Below are 22,721 nucleotides of genomic sequence, written 5' to 3'. Positions count from 1 at the left end.
CCAGTTCTGTCATAGTAACTCCTTTGTTCTTTGTCTACGCTTCAGGCTTTCAGGCACCAGCATGGGCTCCTCCGACGCCTGTCACCTGCGCTCTTCCTGTCACCTGAGTTTTATGCAATTCTCTATGTGTTGAATGCTATCTTTTGTGTAGGATTCTCCTTCGACTAGCACGCTGCCCATACCAAGTTACTACGCTACTCTCCCCACTTGCGCAACGAAACTGTGCGTTATTTTCTGTTCTTTTGACAGTCTTCATACGTTGCGGCACCCACACCACCTCTCCAATACATACATAGTTGCCACTCCTTAGCTCTGTGGACCTCCTCCCAATCCAAACGCCTTACACTCCAAACGATGTATTCTCCAAACGCTTTAACTGAAATACCATTCATGCTTTGTGTGTTATTGATATTGTTATCTGTTTTTGGAGGAGTCAAGCTTCTTATAGAGAAGCGTGATATGTGCACTAATATGATGCATCAATTGTCCTATTGGGAGCGAAAGAGAACGAGATCACAGGGATCAAAGGCTATTATATGTCTCTACAACGTATTGCCATCCATAGCTCTCACTGACTTCGTAACTCAATATTCTTTTGGCCACACAGAATTCCAACCGAGAATCTTGTTACGCCGTAAGGCGTTCCCTCTGAGAGGAACTCCCCTCCATGCCGCGCTGTCTGGTTATGGGCCCTTAGATCGATTGTTAGACGATGGAATAAACTCTAGCCATTAGATCGTCTTCCATCCTTAAGACAGTTGTCACTCAATGATGGGCCTTCTCCCACCACATCGCCAAGGGCCTCTTCACCTACGCCGATCTGCAAAAGCTGCCCAACCGAACAAACCTAGAAGCCATTGCCGCCCACTGCAGCCTCGTCGTCACAGGTAATTCTCACGGAGGTGGCCGCCAAGATTCCATCTCTCCCTCCACTCAAATGCCGGCCGAGTATCATCCAGTGTACATTAATGGAGTTCTTGTCTCGCATCTTGACATTCTCAATGACGGGCTGTTAGCGATCCATGGCGTCGACAAGCTGCTTCTTGATCTTGATCTTGATCACAGTAATTATGACACAACTGCGGGAGCCCCTGTTCCTGCAATGATGTCACCATCACCATCATCATCAACTAGTCCTGGTCCTGATCATCCCCTGAATGTCATAACGCCCTTCATGCTGCAAGATGCAGCGCTCAGTCTTAGAGATCGCGGTTACAACATCCTCGCCTTGGCCATGCGCATCAAGTCCCCTGAGCTTCTGCGCCTGCAAAACCTCACCATCTTTACTCTCAGCGACGATTTCGTTTTCTCAAGCGAAGGCCAAGAATTTTCGAACAATGTGAGGTACCATGTGCTTCCCAACATGAGGCTGCCTTTGGCAGATCTTGTGCAGCTTCCGGCGGGCACAACACTGAAGACTCTCCTCCATGGGCAATCACTAGTTGTGAGCGACAGCAAACCCTTCTCTGTCAATTATGTGGGTATAAAGATTGCGGATGTTTTCAGCAACAGATGGATAGTCGTGCATGAGATTCTTCGGCCGCTCATAAGCTCTGTGGATCCGATGGAGTGGGCTTCCAGCGACAGCAGCGAGATTCTTCGGTCCCTCTTGATGAGCTCAGAGGATCAGATGGGGTTTTACAGAAACAGCAGCACTGGTGATCATCATGAGTAGTAGTAGGTCAATAAGGAGCTAAAGATTCTTTTATTTTAGTTGCTGTCTGTGTATTTGTGATGTATTTTGCCTTTGCAATTTGAGTACAGTGGTATCCATGAGAAATCATGTCCAGGAAGCAAGCAATTAAATGTCTATGAATGCAACATGTTATGTTCCTCTATCAAGAAGCCACATTTTGCTTGAACTGTAATGGAACAATGGCAATTTATATAATGGTTCTGATTCCTTTAATTCTTTTCTTTCATGGTTTCTTAATTTTCTGTATGTCAAGTATGACTTCGCGCTTTCAATTCTTTTCTCTGTCATGAGAATCTCCTTAAGCCATGGATTTTCTTTATCAATGGGAAACAACCATAGAGCTGAGATGGTTCAAAGAGAAACTAAAATGGAATGCCAGTAAACGAGTAGAATTCACAGAAGAGGCCAGATCGCCATAGATACTGCATTGCCAGTAATAATAATAAACATGCCATTTCATCCAGATCCTTCAAAGAAATGTGAGGGTGCAATCTTCTGATCGAAACTAGCAAAGTCTACTGAGCGTTGTTAAGAGCACACGTAACGAAATTCAAGATTGCAGAATATTAAGGAAATTTGATTACTAAAATGTTTTGGAATCTGCAAATCAAATTAAATTGCCTGAAAGTTATATCGTAATTCAATCACCTGAAATTTATCATAATTACAAGGATGCTGAACACCATTTAGCACTGATATTTGCCATGCATGAAGAAGTCTGCAATTTTTTGTGTCGAAGAATAGCATTCAAGTCTAATGGGCTCAGAGAAGTAAATCTAGGATTATGGCACGAATGCTTATGCAACTGCGTGAGTGAACTCTTTGAATTCTGGCATGGGGTTGTGGTTCATAAAGCCTTGCACCATCTGCAAAATAGTTTTAAGAGTGGATAGGTATACCCTTTCAGGAGTTCGGAAATATTTACGCTGTAAGGCATTCCCTCTGAAAGGAACTCCCCTCCATGTCGTGCTGTCTCGTTATGGCCCTTTAGATCGATTGTTAGACGATGGAATAAACTCTAGCCATTAGATCGTCGGTGAAAAATGTTGTAGGCGGTTCAGATTATTGGAATGTCGTAGGCAGTTGAGAATATTGCGCTTTTTAGAAACCATTTTTGTGATGTTTTCCATCCTTCAGACAGTTGTCACTCAATGATGGGCCTTCCCCTCAATTTTGCCATCCCCTTCTTCATTTCCATTCCCCCTCTCCTTCCATTAATTCCCTCGCCGCTCTTTCCACTTCCTCTCTCTTCACCAATGCATCTGCGCCCTTCTACGCTTCAATGCCCACCTTCATCTCCTTCACTAGAAGGAAGGCATTCATTCTCTGTTCAGCAAAGAGAGGCCAAGCGATCATCGACACTCCATGTAAGATGCATTCGATCGTTGAATTCCAACCGCAATGAAAAAGGAAACCGTCTGTGGATGGATGAGAGAGGACAGCAATCTGAGGTGCCCATGAATCCACCACAAATCCACGGTCCTGGATTCGAGTCTCGAAACCCTCAGGTAGAACCTCCCTCATATCTGCTTCGGTAGTCATAGTGGATTCAGTTGGAGGAGGAGGCTCCTTACGCAACACCCAAAGGAACCGCTGCACACTTGCTTCTAGCCCCAAAGCTAGTTCCTGAATCTGATTCTCCGACAGGGTGCCGCGGCTCCCAAAAGAAACGAACAGAACTGTCGAGGCGGGCTGGCGGTCTAGCCATTTGAGGCAGCCCTCCTTCTCAAACTTCTCTTCAGATTCTGAAAGAGAAAAAGCTATTAGCAGCCCAACGGGATAAATACAAGGGGTCATTTCAACAGCGCTCAGAACCTTCCTTCCTTGAGAGCTTTTATTTGTGCTGGTTCCATTTCTTGGCATGTGTTTATCAGAATTCCATGAGCTTCCTGAAGCCGAAGGGAATGTTGAATGAACCAGTTGAATGAAATATCAGATCTGTATAGAAGAGGGTCTGGCAAATCTATTCCGAGAATCGGCAGAAGGCCCGTCAGAAAGAAATTATAATTAAAGTGGATGTAGTGTATATGTGATGTGGCAATGTCATGGCCTGGATTGTCAATCATAACAACTCTCTGATTAGGATGTGGTCTAATATGGGGATATGTGTTCTAGCTTTTTGAATGCATGTGAAACTAAGCTGCGATGTTGTAGTCTTCTAGACTTGTGTAACTGGTTCTGTTTCCTTGGTTAAGTGCAGGTTTCAGTTGATCAAATAAAAACTGCAAATAAGTACACTGATGACACCATCTATGCTGGAGAAAAACTTATAATTCCTTGAGAGGGATATGGGAGCTCAGATTATATTTGAAAGTTTGTAGTGCAGGTTGTCATGGAATGTGTATGCAGTAATTTGCACAACAGCCTCAAGTCCCCAGTCTTGATTAGATATAAGAGGTCGTCCAGTCCAGTTTGAGTTTTGGATTGTTTATGGTAGGTTATCTATCACAAATTTTAAGGAAATATGTGATAAGCCAGTTGGAAATGTATTTGTTTTGTTTATACAGGTTTCTTTTAGATTTGTTACTCAGGGGCATGATGTCATGTTCTAGAGATACCCTGTCTATGTATCTTTACTATCTCGTAAAAATGCAAGTTGAATGCTAATCATGCCAGAGTCCAGTGATTCTTTGGAAACTCATGTAGCATATGGGTGATTGGTGTGCCCTGCATGACAATGCTACCCTGCGTTTATTAATAAGCTTTATCGTTGTATTGAACTCTTGTATTTTGGTGAGTGGTCTGACTCTATTTATCAAGTATCTTTATTCTTTGTTCCACCTTATTGTAGAGCATTTCTTAGCGTAGTTGTTGTTCAGCTTTTTGAATGCATGTGAAACTAAAGTTGCCATCTTGTTCCCTTCTATCCATTGTATAAGACTTGTGTAATTGGTTCTGTTTCCTTGGTTGAGTGCAGGTTTCAGTTGATCAAATAAAATCTGCAAATAAGTACACTGATGACACCATCTATGCTGGAGAAAAACTTATAATTCCTTAAGAGGGATATGGGAGCTCAGATTATATTTGAAAGTTTGTAGTACAGGTTGTCATGGAATGTGTATGCAGTAATTTTCACAACAGCCTCAAGTCCCCAGTCTTGTTTAGATATAAGAGATCGTCCAGTCCAGTTTGAGTTTTGGATTGTTTATGGTAGGTTATCTATCACAAATTTTAAGGAAATATGTGATAAGCCAGTTGGAAATGTATTTGTTTTGTTTATACATATTTCTTTTAGATTTGTTACTCAGGGGCACGTTGTCATGTTCTAGAGATACCCTGTCCATGTATCTTTACTATCTCGTAAAATGCAAGTTGAATGCTAATCATGCCAGAGTCCAGTGATGCTTTGGAAACTCATGTAGCAAATGGGTGATTGGTGTGCCCTGCATGACAATGCTACCCTGCGTTTATTAATAAGCTTTATCGTTGTATTGAACTCTTGTATTTGGTGCCTCCAGAATTATTAATTTCCAACCCATATTGCGATGTGAATGATTAGTATTTGTCATTTGGTATGCATAACAAGCTTTAACTTCTTTTGATAATAAAAAATGCAAGCTGCATACTGGCATTTGCCTCTCAATTGGACTATTTAATAGTTATTTTCCACAAGTAAATAAACAGTGTTCATTTCATGAATGTGAAACTAAGCTGCCATGTTGTTCCCTTCTATCCATTGTATAAGACTTGTGTAACTGGTTCTGTTTCCTTGGTTAAGTGCAGGTTTCAGTTGATCAAATAAAAGCTGCAAATAAGTACACTGATGACACCATCTATGCTGGAGAAAAACTTATAATTCCTTGAGAGGGATATGGGAGCTCAGATTATATTTGAAAGTTTGTAGTACAGGTTGTCATGGAATGTGTATGCAGTAATTTGCACAACAGCCTCAAGTCCCCAGTCTTGATTAGATATAAGAGGTCAACCAGTCCAGTTTGAGTTTTGGATTGTTTATGGTAGGTTATCTATCACAAATTTTAAGGAAATATGTGATAAGCCAGTTGGAAATGTATTTGTTTTGTTTATACAGGTTTCTTTTAGATTTGTTACTCAGGGGCATGATGTCATGTTCTAGAGATACCCTGTCCATGTTTCTTTACTATCTCATAAAATGCAAGTTGAATGCTAATCATGCCAGAGTCCAGTGATTCTTTGGAAACCCATGTAGCAAATGGGTGATTGGTGTGCCCTGCATGACAATGCTACCCTGCGTTTATTAATAAGCTTTATCGTTGTATTGAACTCTTGTATTTTGGTGAGTGGTCTCACTGTATTTATCAAGTATCTTTATTCTTTGTTCCACCTTATTGTAGAGGATTTCTTAGCGTAGTTGTTGTTCAGCTTTTTGAATGCATGTGAAACTAAAGTTGCCATCTTGTTCCCTTCTATCCATTGTATAAGTCTTGTGTAACTGGTTCTGTTTCCTTGGTTGAGTGCAGGTTTCAGTTTATCAAATAAAATATGCAAATAAGTACACTGATGACACCATCTATGCTGGAGAAAAACTTATAATTCCTTGAGAGGGATATGGGAGCTCAGATTATATTTGAAAGTTTGTAGTACAGGTTGTCATGGAATGTGTATGCAGTAATTTGCACAACAGCCTCAAGTCCCCAGTCTTGTTTAGATATAAGAGATCGTCCAGTCCAGTTTGAGTTTTGGATTGTTTATGGTAGGTTATCTATCACAAATTTTAAGGAAATATGTGATAAGCCAGTTGGAAATGTATTTGTTTTGTTTATACAGATTTCTTTTAGATTTGTTACTCAGGAGCATGATGTCATGTTCTAAAGATACCCTGTCCATGTATCTTTACTATCTCGTAAAATGCAAGTTGAATGCTAATCATGCCAGAGTCCAGTGATGAGTTTTACTATCTCGTAAAATGCAAGTTGAATGCTAATCATGCCAGAGTCCAGTGATGCTTTGGAAACTCATGTAGCAAATGGGTGATTGGTGTGCCCTGCATGACAATGCTACTCTGCGTTTATTAATAAGCTTTATCGTTGTATTGAACTCTCGTATTTGGTGCCTCCAGAATTATTAATTTCCAACCCTTATTGCGATGTGAATGATTAGTATTTGTCATTTGGTATGCATAACAAGCTTTAACTTCTTTTGATAATAAAAAATGCAGGCTGCATACTGGCATTTGCCTCTCAATTGGACTATTTAATGGTTATTTTCCACAAGTAAATAAACAGTGTTCATTTCAGATGGCATTTTCTCTTTGAAACTGTGCCTCTGGACAACAAATTGCTAACTTAACTGAACATTCATAAAGCTCTGCAAAATCTTAGTAGTTCATGGCCTATTTTAAATTCTATCAAACTTATTCGAACTAACACAGTATTTACTTAAGCGGGGTCATTTCACACTGCTTAGTACAATAGAATGATCTTTCTTGAAATAGAATAAGTACTTCAAAAAAGTACCTATGAATTTTACTCATAGTTATTTGACTTTAACCTTAACAGAATCCTCTGCGGAATCCCTATATGTCTTCTGGTACAATGTGTCTCTTGTTTTACCCAAAAAAAAAAAGAAGAAGCAAAAAGGGCATCGTGGCCTTACAGAGCCCGACATTAGAAACTGCCAATGTCAAGTATAGTAGCTCTGCTATCCACCTAAGGAACCTTGAAGGTATATTTTCAGGGAGCAAACGCTCAGCTCCCGCGATAGCCTGCAAACAATGTTTTAATTTAGAATAGAATTATCATGGTAAATTGGTATAAGAATATTAGTATAAAAAATCACCGAGTTATAAGCCTAAATATTGGCAAAGGCTAATTCTTCATGTGGCATAATCGATTAGCCATGTTATCTTGCTACATGATGCAAAAAAATGACCCATGGATCCTAATACTTTTTAGGGCTCTTTTTCAATTCAATAGGCTTTTCTTCTTCTTCTTCTTCTTCCTGAGATGGTAAAGATAATGAATCAAGAATGACTTTAAGCTTACTAGATAACCAAATTCTCAACATACCTTGCAATGCATATTTGTTACACCTCTATTATAGACCAAGACAAATGTAACAAATCAATGTACACTAGTGCATCAATATGATTGTTTTCACATAAGGCTTGATCGTTAAAAGGACATTAAGATTTGTACCTTTTGGGACAATTGCTAGTATAGTCAACATCAGAGAAAATACAAACGACCCAGAATATGAGAGAAAATACAAATGACCTAGATCCATTAAAACCTTAAAAGTTTGTTCATGAACTCTCTGAATCTGGTATAAAATGTGTGCTGTATTTGAAACTTCAATTTGCCATTAAATTAATGGGACATGAATTCCCACAAAGCAGTTCAAAAATGTGCAATTAAGTTGAGCTTTCATCTTGTCATTCAATTGATGGACACTCAATATTAAATATAAGATAAATATATAGGAGTAGCATGTGAGTGTTAGATTTATAAAGAAGATTTTTTTTATTATTAATAAAAATATAGATAGTTAGTTTCATTTTAAAGGGTTATAAATATGAGTTATAAATACAAGACTTAATAGGTTGTAAATATTTGAAGTGTTGTAAATATGAGTTATTAATTGTTTTTACTCAAAATCTGATAAATAGCAATTTAGCAATTTCTTTTTAATTGAGTGACTTAAATTCATGTTTTTTTAGGTTGAAGGTAAAGCCTTTAAAGTGCAAAAATTGTGATGCCAATAATTAGAGGGATTGTCATCATGGGGTGATAAGAAATTTAATATTCCAAGAAGAGGAGGTAGTAGTAGATTCTAAATAAATTAGCAATGCAACAACATAAATGTTTGCAACAAATTTAGAGAGATCCACCTTGTTGAATAATGCACACACTACATGGATAATGGATTTCCGCACTTTATGCCTTACGGCGTTTTCTTTGCAACATCTGATGCAAATGCTAGTTAATTCATTATGGATTAATTAGTTGGAGAAATTCAAGTTAGAAGTCTTTTTGAAGTCATGCAAGAGTTATCCCTTAAATTAAGGAGATAAGATTGAGTTATATTTGAGTTGTAATTAGTTAACTCAATTTACTAAGTTAAGTCCAGTTAAATTAGTTCCAAACTGTTTGAGGATAATTGAGAGTTAACAATCAGTTGATGTATGCATGCACTCAACTAGTGTACTCCAGATAACTGAAGATTCCGTCATCAGAAGCTCATGCATGTCTATTCTGAGAAAGACCCAGTGGAGATTAAAGACAATGACAGTGTACTATCAGTTGCATGCGGTTTCCTATAAAGAAAACTCATGCATGCAGAAGGAATAAGTTTCCTTGAGGATTGCGCAGTTCTGACAGGATGTGAGATCAATGTGAGAGATTAGTGTTCCACTTGGTTGAGAGTCTTCCACTTGGTAAAAAGAAGATCACCCATGAGAAACAGCGCAAGGAAATAGGAGCTTGGAGGGCAGAAGAGAAGGCTTGTGAGAAGCTTTGATTGCCTTTGAGCATCCAGGAGGATTGCATTGAGAGTTGGCTAGCTGTGAGAGCTAAGGCTTTGTGTAATTCTGAAATATTTCCACCTTGTATGATAATACAGATAGTGGGGTTTTTAGCTGAGGCTTTCCCCTGAGTATTTTTCTGTGTTTCATGTGCATTGATTCTTCTTCTGGTTATATGTGTTCAGCTCTGATTCAACTCGATCTTTAAGCTTCCGCAGTTTGATAGTAGAAGTAGATTATAGTATTTTGCTTTGGTATATTGCATTATTGGGTTAATCTACAGTCATATTTTCTTCATAATCTTAGAGTGAGATTTGTAGAGAATTTGCAGAATTTCTACGTATCAGAGGTAGTTGATCTATAGAGAAATTTGTACATGGTATCAGAGCCAAGTTTATCGAAGCTGTGAACAATATATGGAGAAGAGAATTCGAAGTTTGAAGTTCGGGGTTGCAGGTGCAAATCGAATTCTTATCATACTTCAAGGTTTGCCATTGGCGTTCTATGGCTTGAGACTCGAGTATGCCTTGGAAGGTAGCTTGAATTACATAGCATGGAAAGATCGCATTGAAACTGTATTAGAAGACAATGGCTTGAAGGATTTCATTGATCAAGAAATCTCAAGACCAGATTCAACTAATGCACAAGAGTTGACTGAGTGAAAGAAGTGTGTGGCAAGAATGAGACGGATCGTCCTTGAGGGAGTTCGAGACCATATTGTCTCAAGCCTCCATGGGAAGGATACTCCATATTCAATGCGGAAGACATTGAAGGACCTCTACCAGAACAGTAGCGACCAAAGGAAATTGGCGCTCAAGGATAAGCTTCAAAGAATCAAGATGGAGAACGACGATACTATTTCCACATATCTGAACAAGCTCACCACTTGCAGAGATGAGCTTGGTAATGTGGGAGTAACTACTACCAATGATGATATGGTGAGCCTCACTCTCCTTGGCCATCCAAAGAGCTGGAATAGCTACCAGGACTCTATGAATGGAAGGGAGAAACTATCAAATTGCGAACGACTATGGTTAGATCTCATGCAGGAGGAGATCAGGAGGAGCACCCGAGATGGTTCTTTATCCAAGGATGATGATGAAGAAAATATGGCCTTAACGAGTAAGGCAAGGAAAGGGAAGGGGAAGGATTCCCATTCCAAATCGAATTCTTCTCATGGAGGGAACAAGGGTGACAAGTCTAAAGTGAGATGCTTTAATTGTCACGAGATGGGACATTATGCGACTAATTGCCCATAGAAAAAGTCCAAGAAGGGATCCTTGGAAGGATCGGAAGGTGAGGCATTAGCCTCTTAGTTCGAAATGGACTTCACCCTCATCACATGCATGGTGTCATCGATGATGGGTTGTTGTTTGTATCTTGACAGTGGAGCCTCATTCCACATGACCGGCGATAAAAGTTTATTCAGTACCTTGGAGGAGAAAGACCTCGAGATTCACATAGAGATGGGTGACGATGAAAGGTTTAGTGTTTAAGGAGTGGGCACGATTGCTTTTTAGAGGGAGCATGGAGCTCCTATCACCTTGACAGATGTGAAGTATGTGCCTAGTCTGAAGAAGAACTTGGTATCGGTCGCAATGTTGGAGGACAAAGGCTACGATGTTGTCTTTAGTAAGGGAAAGGTTTTCCTTAGACACATCGCCATGAGACAAGAGAAGCAGATCGGTTCACGAGTTAAAAACCTGTATGCTCTTGAGGTTCAAGATGCATGCAAAGCCTTGAGGAGCAAGGCAAATGTTAGAGACTTGGTGGTTGAGAGGGAGACTAAATTACCTCTCAACATGCAGTCCCAGAAGAAGTCTCAGACAATTGTGGAGGAACCACAATTGGAGAAGTGGGCAGAGGGATCACATGCAGCCATACCTCCAGGTGTGAGGTGGGGTGATGTGAAGTGATAGTCTCATGAAGGCTGAAATTGGGCAAGGTCCATTGAGAAGTTTTATATCATGGATCGTACCTTGCTACGGGAGCCCAAAGTACATAGTAGCGGGAGGAATCAACATGATTGATGCAGTCAGATATCAAAGTGATAGAGACTAGAGCAGTCAGACACTGAAGAGCGTAGAGAAGGATTGACAACAGTCCAGAAAGGCAGAGTCAGCATAAACGCAAAGTTTTCAGTTGACAGAGGCAATAGCAGTCAGAGACTTTAATGACAAATGCATCATGCTGATTCAGGTGGGATGTTTTTTTTGTTTCTAGAGTTGTTGGAGCAACAACACTAGAGAGAAGTGTTGCATACATAACATTCCAAAGGTTTACGATCGGGATCGAGTTGAATTCCTTTCTTGTTGAGAGGGAGTGTTGAAAATAGCAACAAGAAATGATAAAAATAGAATCCAAAAATTCCAATTTTAATTTGTCATTGAATTAAAATTGTGTATTAAAATCGAATTTAGTCTTACCAGCTGCTTGGAAATAATTAATTAATTCATTATGAATTAATTAGTTGGAGAAATCCAAGTTAGAAGTCTTTTTGAAGTCATGCAAGAGTTATCCCTTAAATTAAGGAGATTATCCCTTAATTAAGGAGATATGATTGAGTTATATTTGAGTTGTAATTAGTTAACTCAGTTTACTGAGTTAAGTCCAGTTAAATTAATTCCAAACTGTTTGAGGAACTAATTGAGAGTTAACAATCAGTGGATGCATGCATGCACTCAACTAGTGTACTCCAGATAATTGAAGATTCCCTCATCATAAAAGAAAGACCCAGTTGAGATTAAAGGTAATGATAGTGTACTATCAGTTGCAAGTGGTTTCCTATAAAGAAAACTCATGCATGCAGAAGGAATAAGGTTCCTTGAGGATTGCGTAGTTCTGGCAGGGTGTGAGATCAGTGTGAGAGATCAGTGTTCCACTTGGTTGAGAGTCTTCCACTTGGTAACATGAGGATCACCCATGAGAAACAGCACAAGGAAATAGGAGCTTGGAGGGCAGAGGAGAAGGCTTGTGAGAAGCTTTGATTTCCTGTGAGCATCAAAGAGGATTGTACTAAGAGTTGGCTAGCTGTGAGAGCTAAGGCTTTGTGTAATTCTGAGATATTTCCACCTTGTATGATAATACAGATAGTGGGGTTTTTAGCTGAGGCTTTCCCCTGAGTATTCTTTTGTGTTTCATGTGCATTGATTCTTCTTCTGGTTATATGTGTTCAGCTCTGATTCAACTCAATCTTTAAGCTTCCAAAAGTTTGATAGTAGAAGTAGATTATAGTCTTTTACTTTGATATATTGCATTATCGGGTTAATCTATAGTCAGATTTTCTACATAGTCTTAGAGTGAGATTTGTAGAGAATTTGCTGAATTTCTACATGGTATGAGAGGTAGCTAATCTATAGAGAAATTTATACATGAGCTCCATGCTCCCTCTGATACCAAGAGCTGGTTAGCTGTGAGAGATAAGGCTTTGTGTAATTTTGAAATATTTCCACCTTGTATGATAATACAGATAGTGGGGTTTTTAGCTGAGGCTTTCCCCTGAGTATTTTCTGTGTTTCATGTGCATTGATTCTTCTTCTTATGGTTATATGTGTTTAGTTCTGATTCAGCTCGATATTCAAGCTTCCGCAAGTTTGATAGTAGAAGTAGATTATAGTATTTTTCTTTGGTATATTGCATTATCGAGTCAATCTACAATGATATTTTCTATATGGTCTCAAAGCAAGATTTGTAGAGAATTTGCAGGAAATTTCTACATGGTATCAAAGCTAGCTGATTTATAGAGAAATTTCTACATGGTAGCAGAGTGAAGTTTATCGGAGTTGTGAACAGTATACAGAGAAGAAAATTCAAAGTTTGAAGTTCGGGGTTGCAGGTGCAAATCGAATTCATATCATACTTAAGGTTGGTCAATGGTGTTCTATGGCTTGAGACTCGAGTATGCCTTGGAAGGTAGCTCGAATTACATAGCATGGAAAGATTGCATGGAGGCTGTATTAGAAGACAACAACTTGAAGGATTTCATTGATCAAGAAATCCCAAAGCCAGGTTCAACTAATGCATAAGAGTTGGCTGAGTGGAAGAAGTGTGTGGCGAGGGCGAGACGGATCATCCTTGAAGGAGTTCGAGACCATATTGTCTCAAGTCTCCATGGGAAGGATACTCCATATTTAATGTGGAAGACATTGAAGGACCTCTACCAAAGCAGTAATGACCAGAGGAAATTGGCGCTCAAGGATAAGCTTCGAAGAATCAAGATGGAGAACGGTGATACTATTTCCACATATTTGAACAAGCTCATCACCTGTAGAGATGAGCTTGGAAGTGTGGGAATAACTACTGCCGATGATGATATGGTGAGTCTCGCTGTCCTTGGCCTTCCAAAGAGCTGGGGCTACTAGGACTCTGTAAATGGAAGGGAGAAACTATCGGATTGGGAACGAATGTGGTCGGATCTCATGCAGGAGGAGATCAGGAGGAGCACTCGAGATGGTTCTTCATCCAAGGATGATGATGAAGAAAATCTGGCCGTAGCAAGTAAGGCAAGGAAAGGGAGGGGAAGGCGTCCCATTCCGAATCAAATTCTTCTCATGGAGGGAAGAAGGTGACAAGTCTAAAGTGAGATGCTTTAATTGTCACGAGATGGGACATTATGCAACTAATTGCCCATTGAAGAAGTCCAAGAAGGGATCCTCGGAAGGATCGGATGGTGAGGCATTAGCCTCTCAGTTCGAAATGGACTTTACTCTCATCACATGCATGGTGTCATCGATGATGGGTTGTGGTTGGTTTCTTGACAGTGGAGCCTCATTTCACATGACCGATGATAAAAGTTTATTCAAGTACCTTAGAGGAGAAAGACCTCAAGATTTGCATAGAGATGGGTGACGACAAAAATTTTAGTGTTTCAGGAGTGGGCACGGTTGCTTTTCAAAGGGAGCATGGAGCTTCTATCACCCTGACCGATGTGAAGTATATGCCTGGACTGAAGAAGAACTTGGTATCGGTCACAATGTTGGAGAACAAAGGCTACGATGTTGTTTTTAATAAGGGAAAGGTTTTCCTTAGACACATCACCATGAGACAGGTGAAACAGGTTGGTTCACGAGTCAAGAATCTGTATTCTCTTGAGTTTCAAGATGCATGCACAGCCTTGAGGAGCAAGACAAATGTTAGAGACTTAGTGGTTGAGAGGGAGAGTAAATTACCTCTCAACATGCAATCCTAGAAGAAGTCTCAGACAATTGTGGAGGAGCCAAAATTAGAGTCATCAGAGGGATCTCATGCAGCCATACCTCCAAGTGTGAGGTGGGGCGATGTGAAGTGATAGGCCCAAGAAGGTTGAAATTGGGCAGGGTCCATTGAGAGGTTTTATCTCATGGATCGTACCTTGCTACGGGAGCCCAAAGTACATAGTAGCAGGAGGAATCAATAGGACTGATGCAGTCAAAAATCAAAGTGACAGAGGCTAGATCAGTCAGATACTAAAGAGCGCAGAGAAGGATTGACAACAGTGCAAAAAGGCTGAGTCAGCAGAAGCGTAGAGTTTTCAGTTGACAGAGGCAATAACAGTTAGAGACTTTCATGATAGATGCATCATACTGATTCAAGTTGGATGTTTTTTTTTTTGTTTCTGGAGATTGTTGGAGCAACAACACTTGAGAGAAGTGTTGCATGCAGAACATTCCAAAGTTTCAGGATCATGATCGAGTTGAATTCTTTTCTTGTTGAGAGGGAGTGTTGAAAATAGCAACAAGAAATGAAAAAAAAATAGAATCCTGAATATTCCAACTTTAATTTGTCCTTGAATTAAAATCCGAATTTAGTCTCACCAGCTGCTTGAAAAGTAATTAATTAATTCATCTTGAGTTAATTAGTTGGAGAAATTCAAGTTAGAAGTCTTTCTGTACATGCAACAATTATCCCTTAAATTAAGGAGATTATCCTTAATTAAGGAGATAAGATTGAGTTATATTTGAGTTGTAATTAGTTAGCTCAATTTACTGAGTTAAGTCCAGTTAAATTAGTTCCAAACTGTTTGAGGAACTACTTGTGAGTTCAGTCAGTTAATGCATACATGCATCCAACTAGTGTACTCCAGATAACTGAAGATTCTCTCATCAGAAACTCATGCATGTCTATTTAGAGAAAGACCCAGTTGAATTAAATGTCAAGGACCTGTTACTATCAATTGCATGAGTTTTCCTATAAAGGAAACTCATCCATGCAGTCAAGGTAAGGTTCCTTGAGGATTGCACAATTTTACAGGGTGTGGGATTAGTGTGAGTGATTAGTTTTCCACTTGGTAACAGGAGGATCACCCAGGAGAAACTGCGTAAGGAAATAGGAGGCTTGGAGGGCAGAGGAGAAGGTTTGTGAGAAGGCTTGTTTGCCTATGAGCATCGAGGAGGATTGTACTAAGAGCTAAGGCTTTGTGTAATTCTGAGATATTTCCACCTTGTATGATAATACAGATAGTGGGGTTTTTAGCTGAGGCTTTTCCCTCAGTATTTTTTGTGTTTCATGTGCATTGATTCTTCTTCTTATGGTTATATGTGTTCAGCTCTAATTCATCTTGATCTTTAAGCTTCCGCAAGTTTGATAGTAGAAGTAGATTATAGTATTTTGCTTTGATATATTGCATTATCGAGTTAATCTACAATGCAATTTTCTATATGGTCTCAAAGCAAGATTTGTAGAGAATTTGCAGGAAATTCTACATGTTGTTGCTCCAGCATGAGTTTTTTCAAGATAGCAACAAGAAATTTCCCTCGACTTATAAAAGATATTGGGTTAGTCAGAGAAATTCAAGTTAGAAGTCTTTTTGCAGTCATGCAATAGTTATCCCTTAAATTAAGGAGATTATCCCTTAATTAAGGAGATAAGATTGAGTTATATTTGAGTTGTAATTAGTTAGCTCAGTTTACTGAGTTAAGTCCAGTTAAATTAGTTCCAAAATGTTTGAGGAACTAATTGTGAGCTCAGTCAGTTAATGCATGCATGCATCCAACTAGTGTACTCTAGACAACTGAAGATTCTCTCATCGGAAACTCATGTATGTCTATTCAGAGAAAGACCCAGTTGAGCTAAATGTCAAGGACAAGTTACTATCAGTTGCATGAGTTTTCCTATAAAGGAAACTCATCCATGCTGTCAAGGTCTTGAGGATTGCACAATTTTACAGGGTGTGGGATCAGTGTGAGTGATCAGTGTTCCACTTGGTAACAAGCGAATCACCCAGGAGAAATTGCGTAAAGAAATAGGAGGCTTGGAGGGCAGAGGAGAAGGTTTGTTAGAAGCCTTGTTTACCTGTGAGCATCCAGGAGGATTGTTAGTGAGGGCTGGTTAGCTGTGAGAGTTAAGGCTTTGTGTAATTATGAGATATTTCCACCTTGTATAATAATACAGATAGTGGGGTTTTTATCTGAAGCTTTCCCTTGAGTATTTTTTGTGTTTCATGTGCATTGATTCTTCTTCTTATGGTTATATGTGTTCAACTATGATTCAGCTCGATCTTTAAGCTTCCATAAGTTTGATAATAGAAGTAGATTATAGTATTTTGCTTTGGTATATTGCATTATCGAGTTAATCTACAATGATATTTTCTATATGGTTTCAGAGCAAGATTTGTAGAGAATTTACAGGAAATTCTTCATGTTGTTGCTCCAACATGAATTTTTTCAAGATAGCAACAAGAAATTTCTCCTGAGTTATAAATGATAAAAATAGAATCCAGAAATTCCAATTTTAATTTGTCCTCGAACTAAATTTATGAATTAAAATCGAATTTAGTCTCACCAGTTGCTTGAAAAATAATTAATTAATTCATCTTAAGTTAATTAGTTGGAGAAATTCAAGTTAGAAGTCTTTCTCAATTCATGCAACAATTATCCCTTAAATTAAGGAGATTATCCCTTAATTAAGGAGATATGATTGAGTTATATTTGAGTTGTAATTAGTTAACTCAGTTTACTGAGTTAAGTCTAGTTAAATTAGTTCCAAACTGTTTGAGGAAGTAATTGTGAGTTATCAGTGAGTTGATGCACGCATGCACTCAACTAGTGTACTCTAGATAACTGAAGATTATCTCATCAGAAACTCATGCATGTCTATTATGAGGAAGACCCAGTTGAGCTAAATGTCAAGGATAGTGTACTATTAGTTGCATGTGTTTTCCTATAAAGAAAACTCATACATGCAGTCAAGGGAGGGTTCCTTGAGGATTGCGCAGTTATGCTAGGGTGTGAGATCAATGTTCTACTTGGTAACATGAGGATCACCCAGGAGAAACAACGCAAGGAAATAGGAGCTTGGAGGGCAGAAGAGAAGGCTTGTGAGAAGCTTTGATTGCCTGTGAGCATCCAGGAGAATTGTACTAAGCGCTGGCTAGCTGTGAATTCTGTTGTATTTCCACCTTGTATGATAATACAAATAGTGGGGTTTTTAGCTAAGGCTTTCCCCCAAGTATTTTCTGTGTTTCATGTGCATTGGTTGTTATTCTTCTGGTTATATGTATTTAGCTTGATCTTGCTCAATCTTTAAGCTTCCGCAAAGCAAATTGATAGTAGAAGTAAATTATAGTATTTTGCTTTAGTTATATTGCATTTATTGTTTTTGCGATCAGTGCTTTGTGTGTTGTTTTCTTCCGGAGTTTTCACATCCATGATTTGTTTGTATCGACGTTTCGAGCCCTCCACCATGGCTCATCATCAGGTTAATCTACAATCAAATTTTCTATAGAGATCTCAGAGGTAGATTTGTAGAGAATTTGCATAATTTCTACATGGTATCAGAGGTAGTTGATCTATAGAGAAATTTCTACAGTAAATTCCTTAAATCAAATTTATCCTTAACAATAATTGTTTAAAAATTTAATGATATTTAAAGAAAATTAAAAAAAAATGTTTCCAAATTTTTATATGATTTATCTTAGAAATACTCAAACACATATATATTTTATTTAAATTACAAAAAAAAATATGTGCCAAATTATTGTTTAGTATGGTAGAGATGTTTTTTTTTTTTTTATAACAGTAACGGTTATGGGATGATTGTATTCATCTTGGCCTGAATGCCGAAAAGCTTGTTACATTGGGGAACTCATTGCCCTGATGCCACACTCTGTAGTGACTGAGTGTGCAGCTGGGGCTTGCAGAATTCCTGAGTACAATTGGGTCCATAAAATCCAAATCAGTGATTTCCCCACCTTGAAGATGAAAACGAATTTATTTAACAACCAACAATAAAACATGACATTGATCTGGCTATGGAATGGGTTCCCATGTTTCTTTTTCGTCTTTCATCTTGGTTCCGGCAGGGAGGAGGACAACTTTGTTGGCTTCTCTGTCCGCCTCTTTATTGTGATTTCTCAACACATGGTAGTATCTTAAATTCTGGAAATGGCTTTCCAAGCCTTTGATTCTGGTTATCAATCTTGCTAGATTAAGATCCGAAGCTGAGGATTTGGTAGCCATTGCGCTGATGATGATCTGGGAGTCTCCTATGACGATTGCTTCTTTTATGTTTAGATCCTTGAGGGTCTGGAGACCTTGAAGGAGGGCTAAGGCCTCCACTTGAACGCTGGAAGCATGTCCGAGACCCCAGGCATAGGAGTGAACTTTTTCTCCTATCTGATTTAGAATGATTCCTCCTGCCCCAGCTTTGCCCGGATTACCCTTTGCTGCCCCGTCAAAAAAGAGGGTATGCCTTGCATGCATTTTGATCCAGCCTTGCATTTCATCTTCAGATTTCCTTATCTGCCAGTCTTTAATAATTGGGGTGAAAGTGGCAGCTGGCTGGAATCGAAGGCCTAGAGTCGATCCCCAATCGATGTCATGCTGACTCAGATTTGAGTCATCTTTGGTATCTGCCAAGCACTCCTTAATTTGACATTTAATTTTATTTTCTAAGATCCTGTGACTATGATCAGTATTCCTGAATATTCTTCTGTTTCGTTCAAGCCATATCTGCCAGCTTATGATCTTAGGGAGTATTGCCCACGCTGTTCTGATTACCTGATTTTTAGAGGCTGGGCCAGGGTAAATGAAAGCCCAGGTTGCAAAGAGTTCCGCCATGGTGTCTGGAAGCTTGAAATTCGGCCTTGATATGAGGGAAGACCATACCTGCTTGGAGAATCTGCACTCAAGGAACAAATGTATAACTGTCTCAGCATTATCTCTGCACAGTGGGCAGATGGAGGGGCCATAAAAGCCTTTTTTCTGGAGGGTATCGTAGGTAAGGATTTTAGCATGACAAAGCTGCCAGGCAAAGAAATCCACCTTCGGCAGTGATGGAATACGCCATACGCCTCTCCATGGAGCCGGGTTGGGAGGAACGTATGGGCGTTCGATCAGTTTTTTGTAACCCTGCGCGACTGTGTATCCTTTTACGCTTGTGCCCCACCCTTTCTGATCTTTGATTCTCATATGAGTGGGCGCCAAACCGTGCAGACAATCCATGAGCGTGGCGCAGTCTTTTACCAAGTGATCCGGCACGTCTAACTGCTTCCATCCTGCCCAGGAGCCGTCGTTCCACTGCGAAATGTCATACAGTGTGCGCAGGCGTTCACTGTCCATCCAGCTGTGCAGTTCGATGAGGGAGACTCTGCTGTCGATCGACTCCTGATTCATAATTTGATCGCTCCATATTCAGACCTTTTTACCGTTGCCTGGGATCCAAAATGAATGCGCTGTTATTAACTGAGCAGCTTTAGCATGGAGTTTCAGAAATGTTGAATTGGGCCTGTGGATGACGTTTGCTAGACACCTGGTGCGGGGGCCCCTGAAGTATTTCTTCCAGAGGGCGACTTGGGCCCAGCCCGGATTGGGGGAAGTGATTTTCCAGAGGTTCTTTGCTGCCAGTGCCACATTCTGATGGCAGAGGTTTTTGATCTTTAAGCCCCCCTCCCACAGCGGCTTGGTTATGGTTTCCCAGCTAATAAGAGGGATTTTTTTTTCATTGTTCTTTCCTCCCTTCCAGAAGAACCTCCGGATGTGTTCTTCCATTTTTTTAATGATGTTTGCTGGAGCAAGGAGGCCAGCGAATTGGAATAGTGGGAGGCTGTGCAACACTGATTTAATCAACACAGATTTCCCAGCAATATTTAACCAAGAGTAGCCCCAGGCTTGAGTTTTTGTTTTGAATTTTTCCAACTGTGGTAGCCAATCTTTACTTGTGAGTTTCTTGTGATGTACAGGCAGTCCCAAGTATTTAAATGAGGACCAGGAGGAAGAGGCTGCGTAACCCAGGCATCTTGAGATATCAGCAAGCACTCTTGGGGTAATGTTCCAGCTGTATATGTGGCATTTGCTCTTGTTGACAGCGCTGCCTGTGGCCTTGCTGAAGTCATCCAAAACCACTTTGAATTTTGAAGCAGAGGAGATTGTGGCAGGTCCCAGCAGCAGTGTGTCATCCGCAAACAAAGCATGATTTATGTTCTTTGCCCCTCTTGCAATGCACAATCCTATAATGTCTTGATCTTGCATCCTTTTGTTTAGCAGGAAGCTGAGGACGGATGCTTGAATGACAAATAGCAGAGGGGAAAGAGGACACCCCTGTCTAAGTCCTCTCGAAGCTTTGAAGAAATCAGTGGCTCTTCCATTCACTAAAGGGGCGATCCACGGCTCCGAGATGCATGCCCGGATCCATTTAATGAACTTTTCTCCAAACCCAAATTTGCTCATAACATTCAACAGAAAACTATGATTTACTCTATCAAATGCATTGGCTAAATCAAGTTTAATGGCCATACCTTGCTCTTTTCGAAGAAGACTTGAGTGAATAGCCTCTTGGACGAGAAAGTAGTTATCCACGATCTGCCTTCCTTGAATGAAGCCTCCTTGATTCTCAGGGATTATTTTAGGGAGAATTGGCTTCAATCTGTTAGCAATTATTCTGGTGATTATTTTGTATCCGGTGTTACATAGGGAGATCGGGCGAAATCTGTTGAAGGTGTTGGCCCCTTTTTCCTTTGGGATGAGGGCTAAGAAGGCAAAATTTGTGCTACCTCCTATTTTCTGGGTATTCTGAGATTTTTGAACCATTCTGAGCAAGTCCTTTTCTATGATCGGCCAACATACTTGGAGAAATCTAGCTGAGAAGCCATCCGGCCCCGGGGCCTTATCCGGGTCCATGTCAAAAAGAGCTTTTTCCACTTCCTCTTTGGTGATTTTAGCCTCAAGCTTTTCCTTTGTTTGCTGAGATATTACTGAGGGTACCACATCTAGCAGATCTGTATTTTGATTCTGATCCTTGTCCTCACTATACAAACTTTGGAAGTGTGAAAAAGCAGATTTCTTTATGTATTCAAAATCTTTATAGATGTCATTCTCTTCTTTGATCTCTGAGATAATGTTGAAACATTTCCTCACCTGGGTCTGTTTGTGAAAAAAGGCAGTGTTCCTATCCCCAGCTTTGAGCCAGAGATTGCGGGATTTCAGTCTCCAGTATTCTTCTTCAGCAAGGCAAGCCTTGTGGTATCGCTGCTGCAGTTGAGATTCCTGATCCATCACTTCCTTAGTGATTGCATCCTTCTCCATGCTCTTTTGGTGGGAGTCAAGCAAGGTTTTCAAGGATTTTCTATCTGTGGCCGGATTGGACAGAGTTTTGGCCCATCTTTTAAGAGCTCCTTTTACCCTCCTGAGCTTTTCTTCCCATACATAGAAAGGCGAGCCTTTGACCGACTGGTTCCAACTATCTTTGACAATTTGCATGAAGCCTGGTTCCTTAATCCAAATCGGGCTAAAACGAAAAGGGATAGGGCCCAGATCCAGATGAGCTAGAAGCTCTAGCTTAATTGGCTTATGGTCCGAAGTGCTATTAGGCAGAATGTGCATTCTTGGTTCTAATCCTAGCAGCAAAAAGGAGCTTTGAATAAAGAATCTATCTAGCCTGGCAGCTATATGGCCAGGGCCTAATCTTTTGTTAGACCAAGAGTACTTACCGGAAGAGGGCTTGATATCCAGCATGTCCCAGTCCTGCAAGATGTCCTCCACCCATTCCCTAGCTGGATCTCGTACTATGCTGCCTCCCCTTTTTTCGGAGGAATGAAGGGTGAGGTTGAGATCTCCGGCTATTATTATATTCTCCATGTTTGCCAGATCTGCTTGTTGTCTTATGGAGTCCCAACAGTTCTTTTTTTCCCCAATATTAATTGGAGAGTAAACATTGAATAGACAGAAGGTTTCCTTGGTGACTAGATTCTGCATTTTCAGCAGTAACCAATGGGTATTTCTAGCCTCAAATTGAACTGCAAATTTACTCATATTCCAAACAGTGCCAACTCCTCCCGAGGCCCCCCGGGCAGAGATGGCTCTTGCTTCACTTTTATACCAGATTTTCTTGCTTGACTGGAGGAAGACAATGTCTTCCAGCTTTGTCTCCTGGACAAGAAGTATGTCTGGGCCTTCGGCTCTGATTAGGCTTCTGATAGCTTCTTCCTTAGCTTTGCTCCCCATACCTCTACAGTTCCAGGAGATGATCTTCATTATTTGTGTTTCTGGTGGGCTCCCTTGGAGCCTTGGATCTGATTTTTCATCGTCTTTGACTTTGGCGCCAGCAGTTTTTCCAAGGTTGGTTGGCTGCCCTGTAGTTTTTCTTTGTAGGTCTCCTGCTCCCTTTTTTCTC

At 40.1% G+C, this 22,721-nt stretch overlaps 1 protein-coding gene and 1 pseudogene across 1 annotated transcript; one reads left to right on the top strand and one right to left on the bottom strand.

Annotated features, from left to right (window-relative positions):
* The first annotated feature begins 937 nt into the window (after positions 1 to 937).
* Positions 938 to 1,675, top strand: LOC149216760 (fasciclin-like arabinogalactan protein 21). Its single transcript, XM_089390058.1, has one exon. The coding sequence runs from the start codon at positions 938 to 940 to the stop codon at positions 1,673 to 1,675; it is 738 nt and encodes a 245-aa protein (XP_089246184.1).
* A 1,293-nt stretch (positions 1,676 to 2,968) lies between these two features.
* LOC149216759 (UDP-glycosyltransferase 72B1 pseudogene) lies at positions 2,969 to 3,493 on the bottom strand (annotated as a pseudogene).
* Positions 3,494 to 22,721: the final 19,228 nt, after the last annotated feature.

This window comes from Pinus tabuliformis, chromosome 1_1, assembly GCF_031772625.1.
Source record: "Pinus tabuliformis cultivar Carrire ecotype Pingquan chromosome 1_1, CPIR1, whole genome shotgun sequence".
NCBI classification, from domain to species: domain Eukaryota; kingdom Viridiplantae; phylum Streptophyta; class Pinopsida; order Pinales; family Pinaceae; genus Pinus; species Pinus tabuliformis.
This window is presented reverse-complemented; position numbering and strand designations above follow the sequence as displayed.

Coding starts and splice junctions, on each gene's coding strand:
- LOC149216760 (XM_089390058.1), top strand. CDS start 938: ATGCCGGCCGAGTATCATCCAGTGTACATTAATGGAGTTCTTGTCTCG.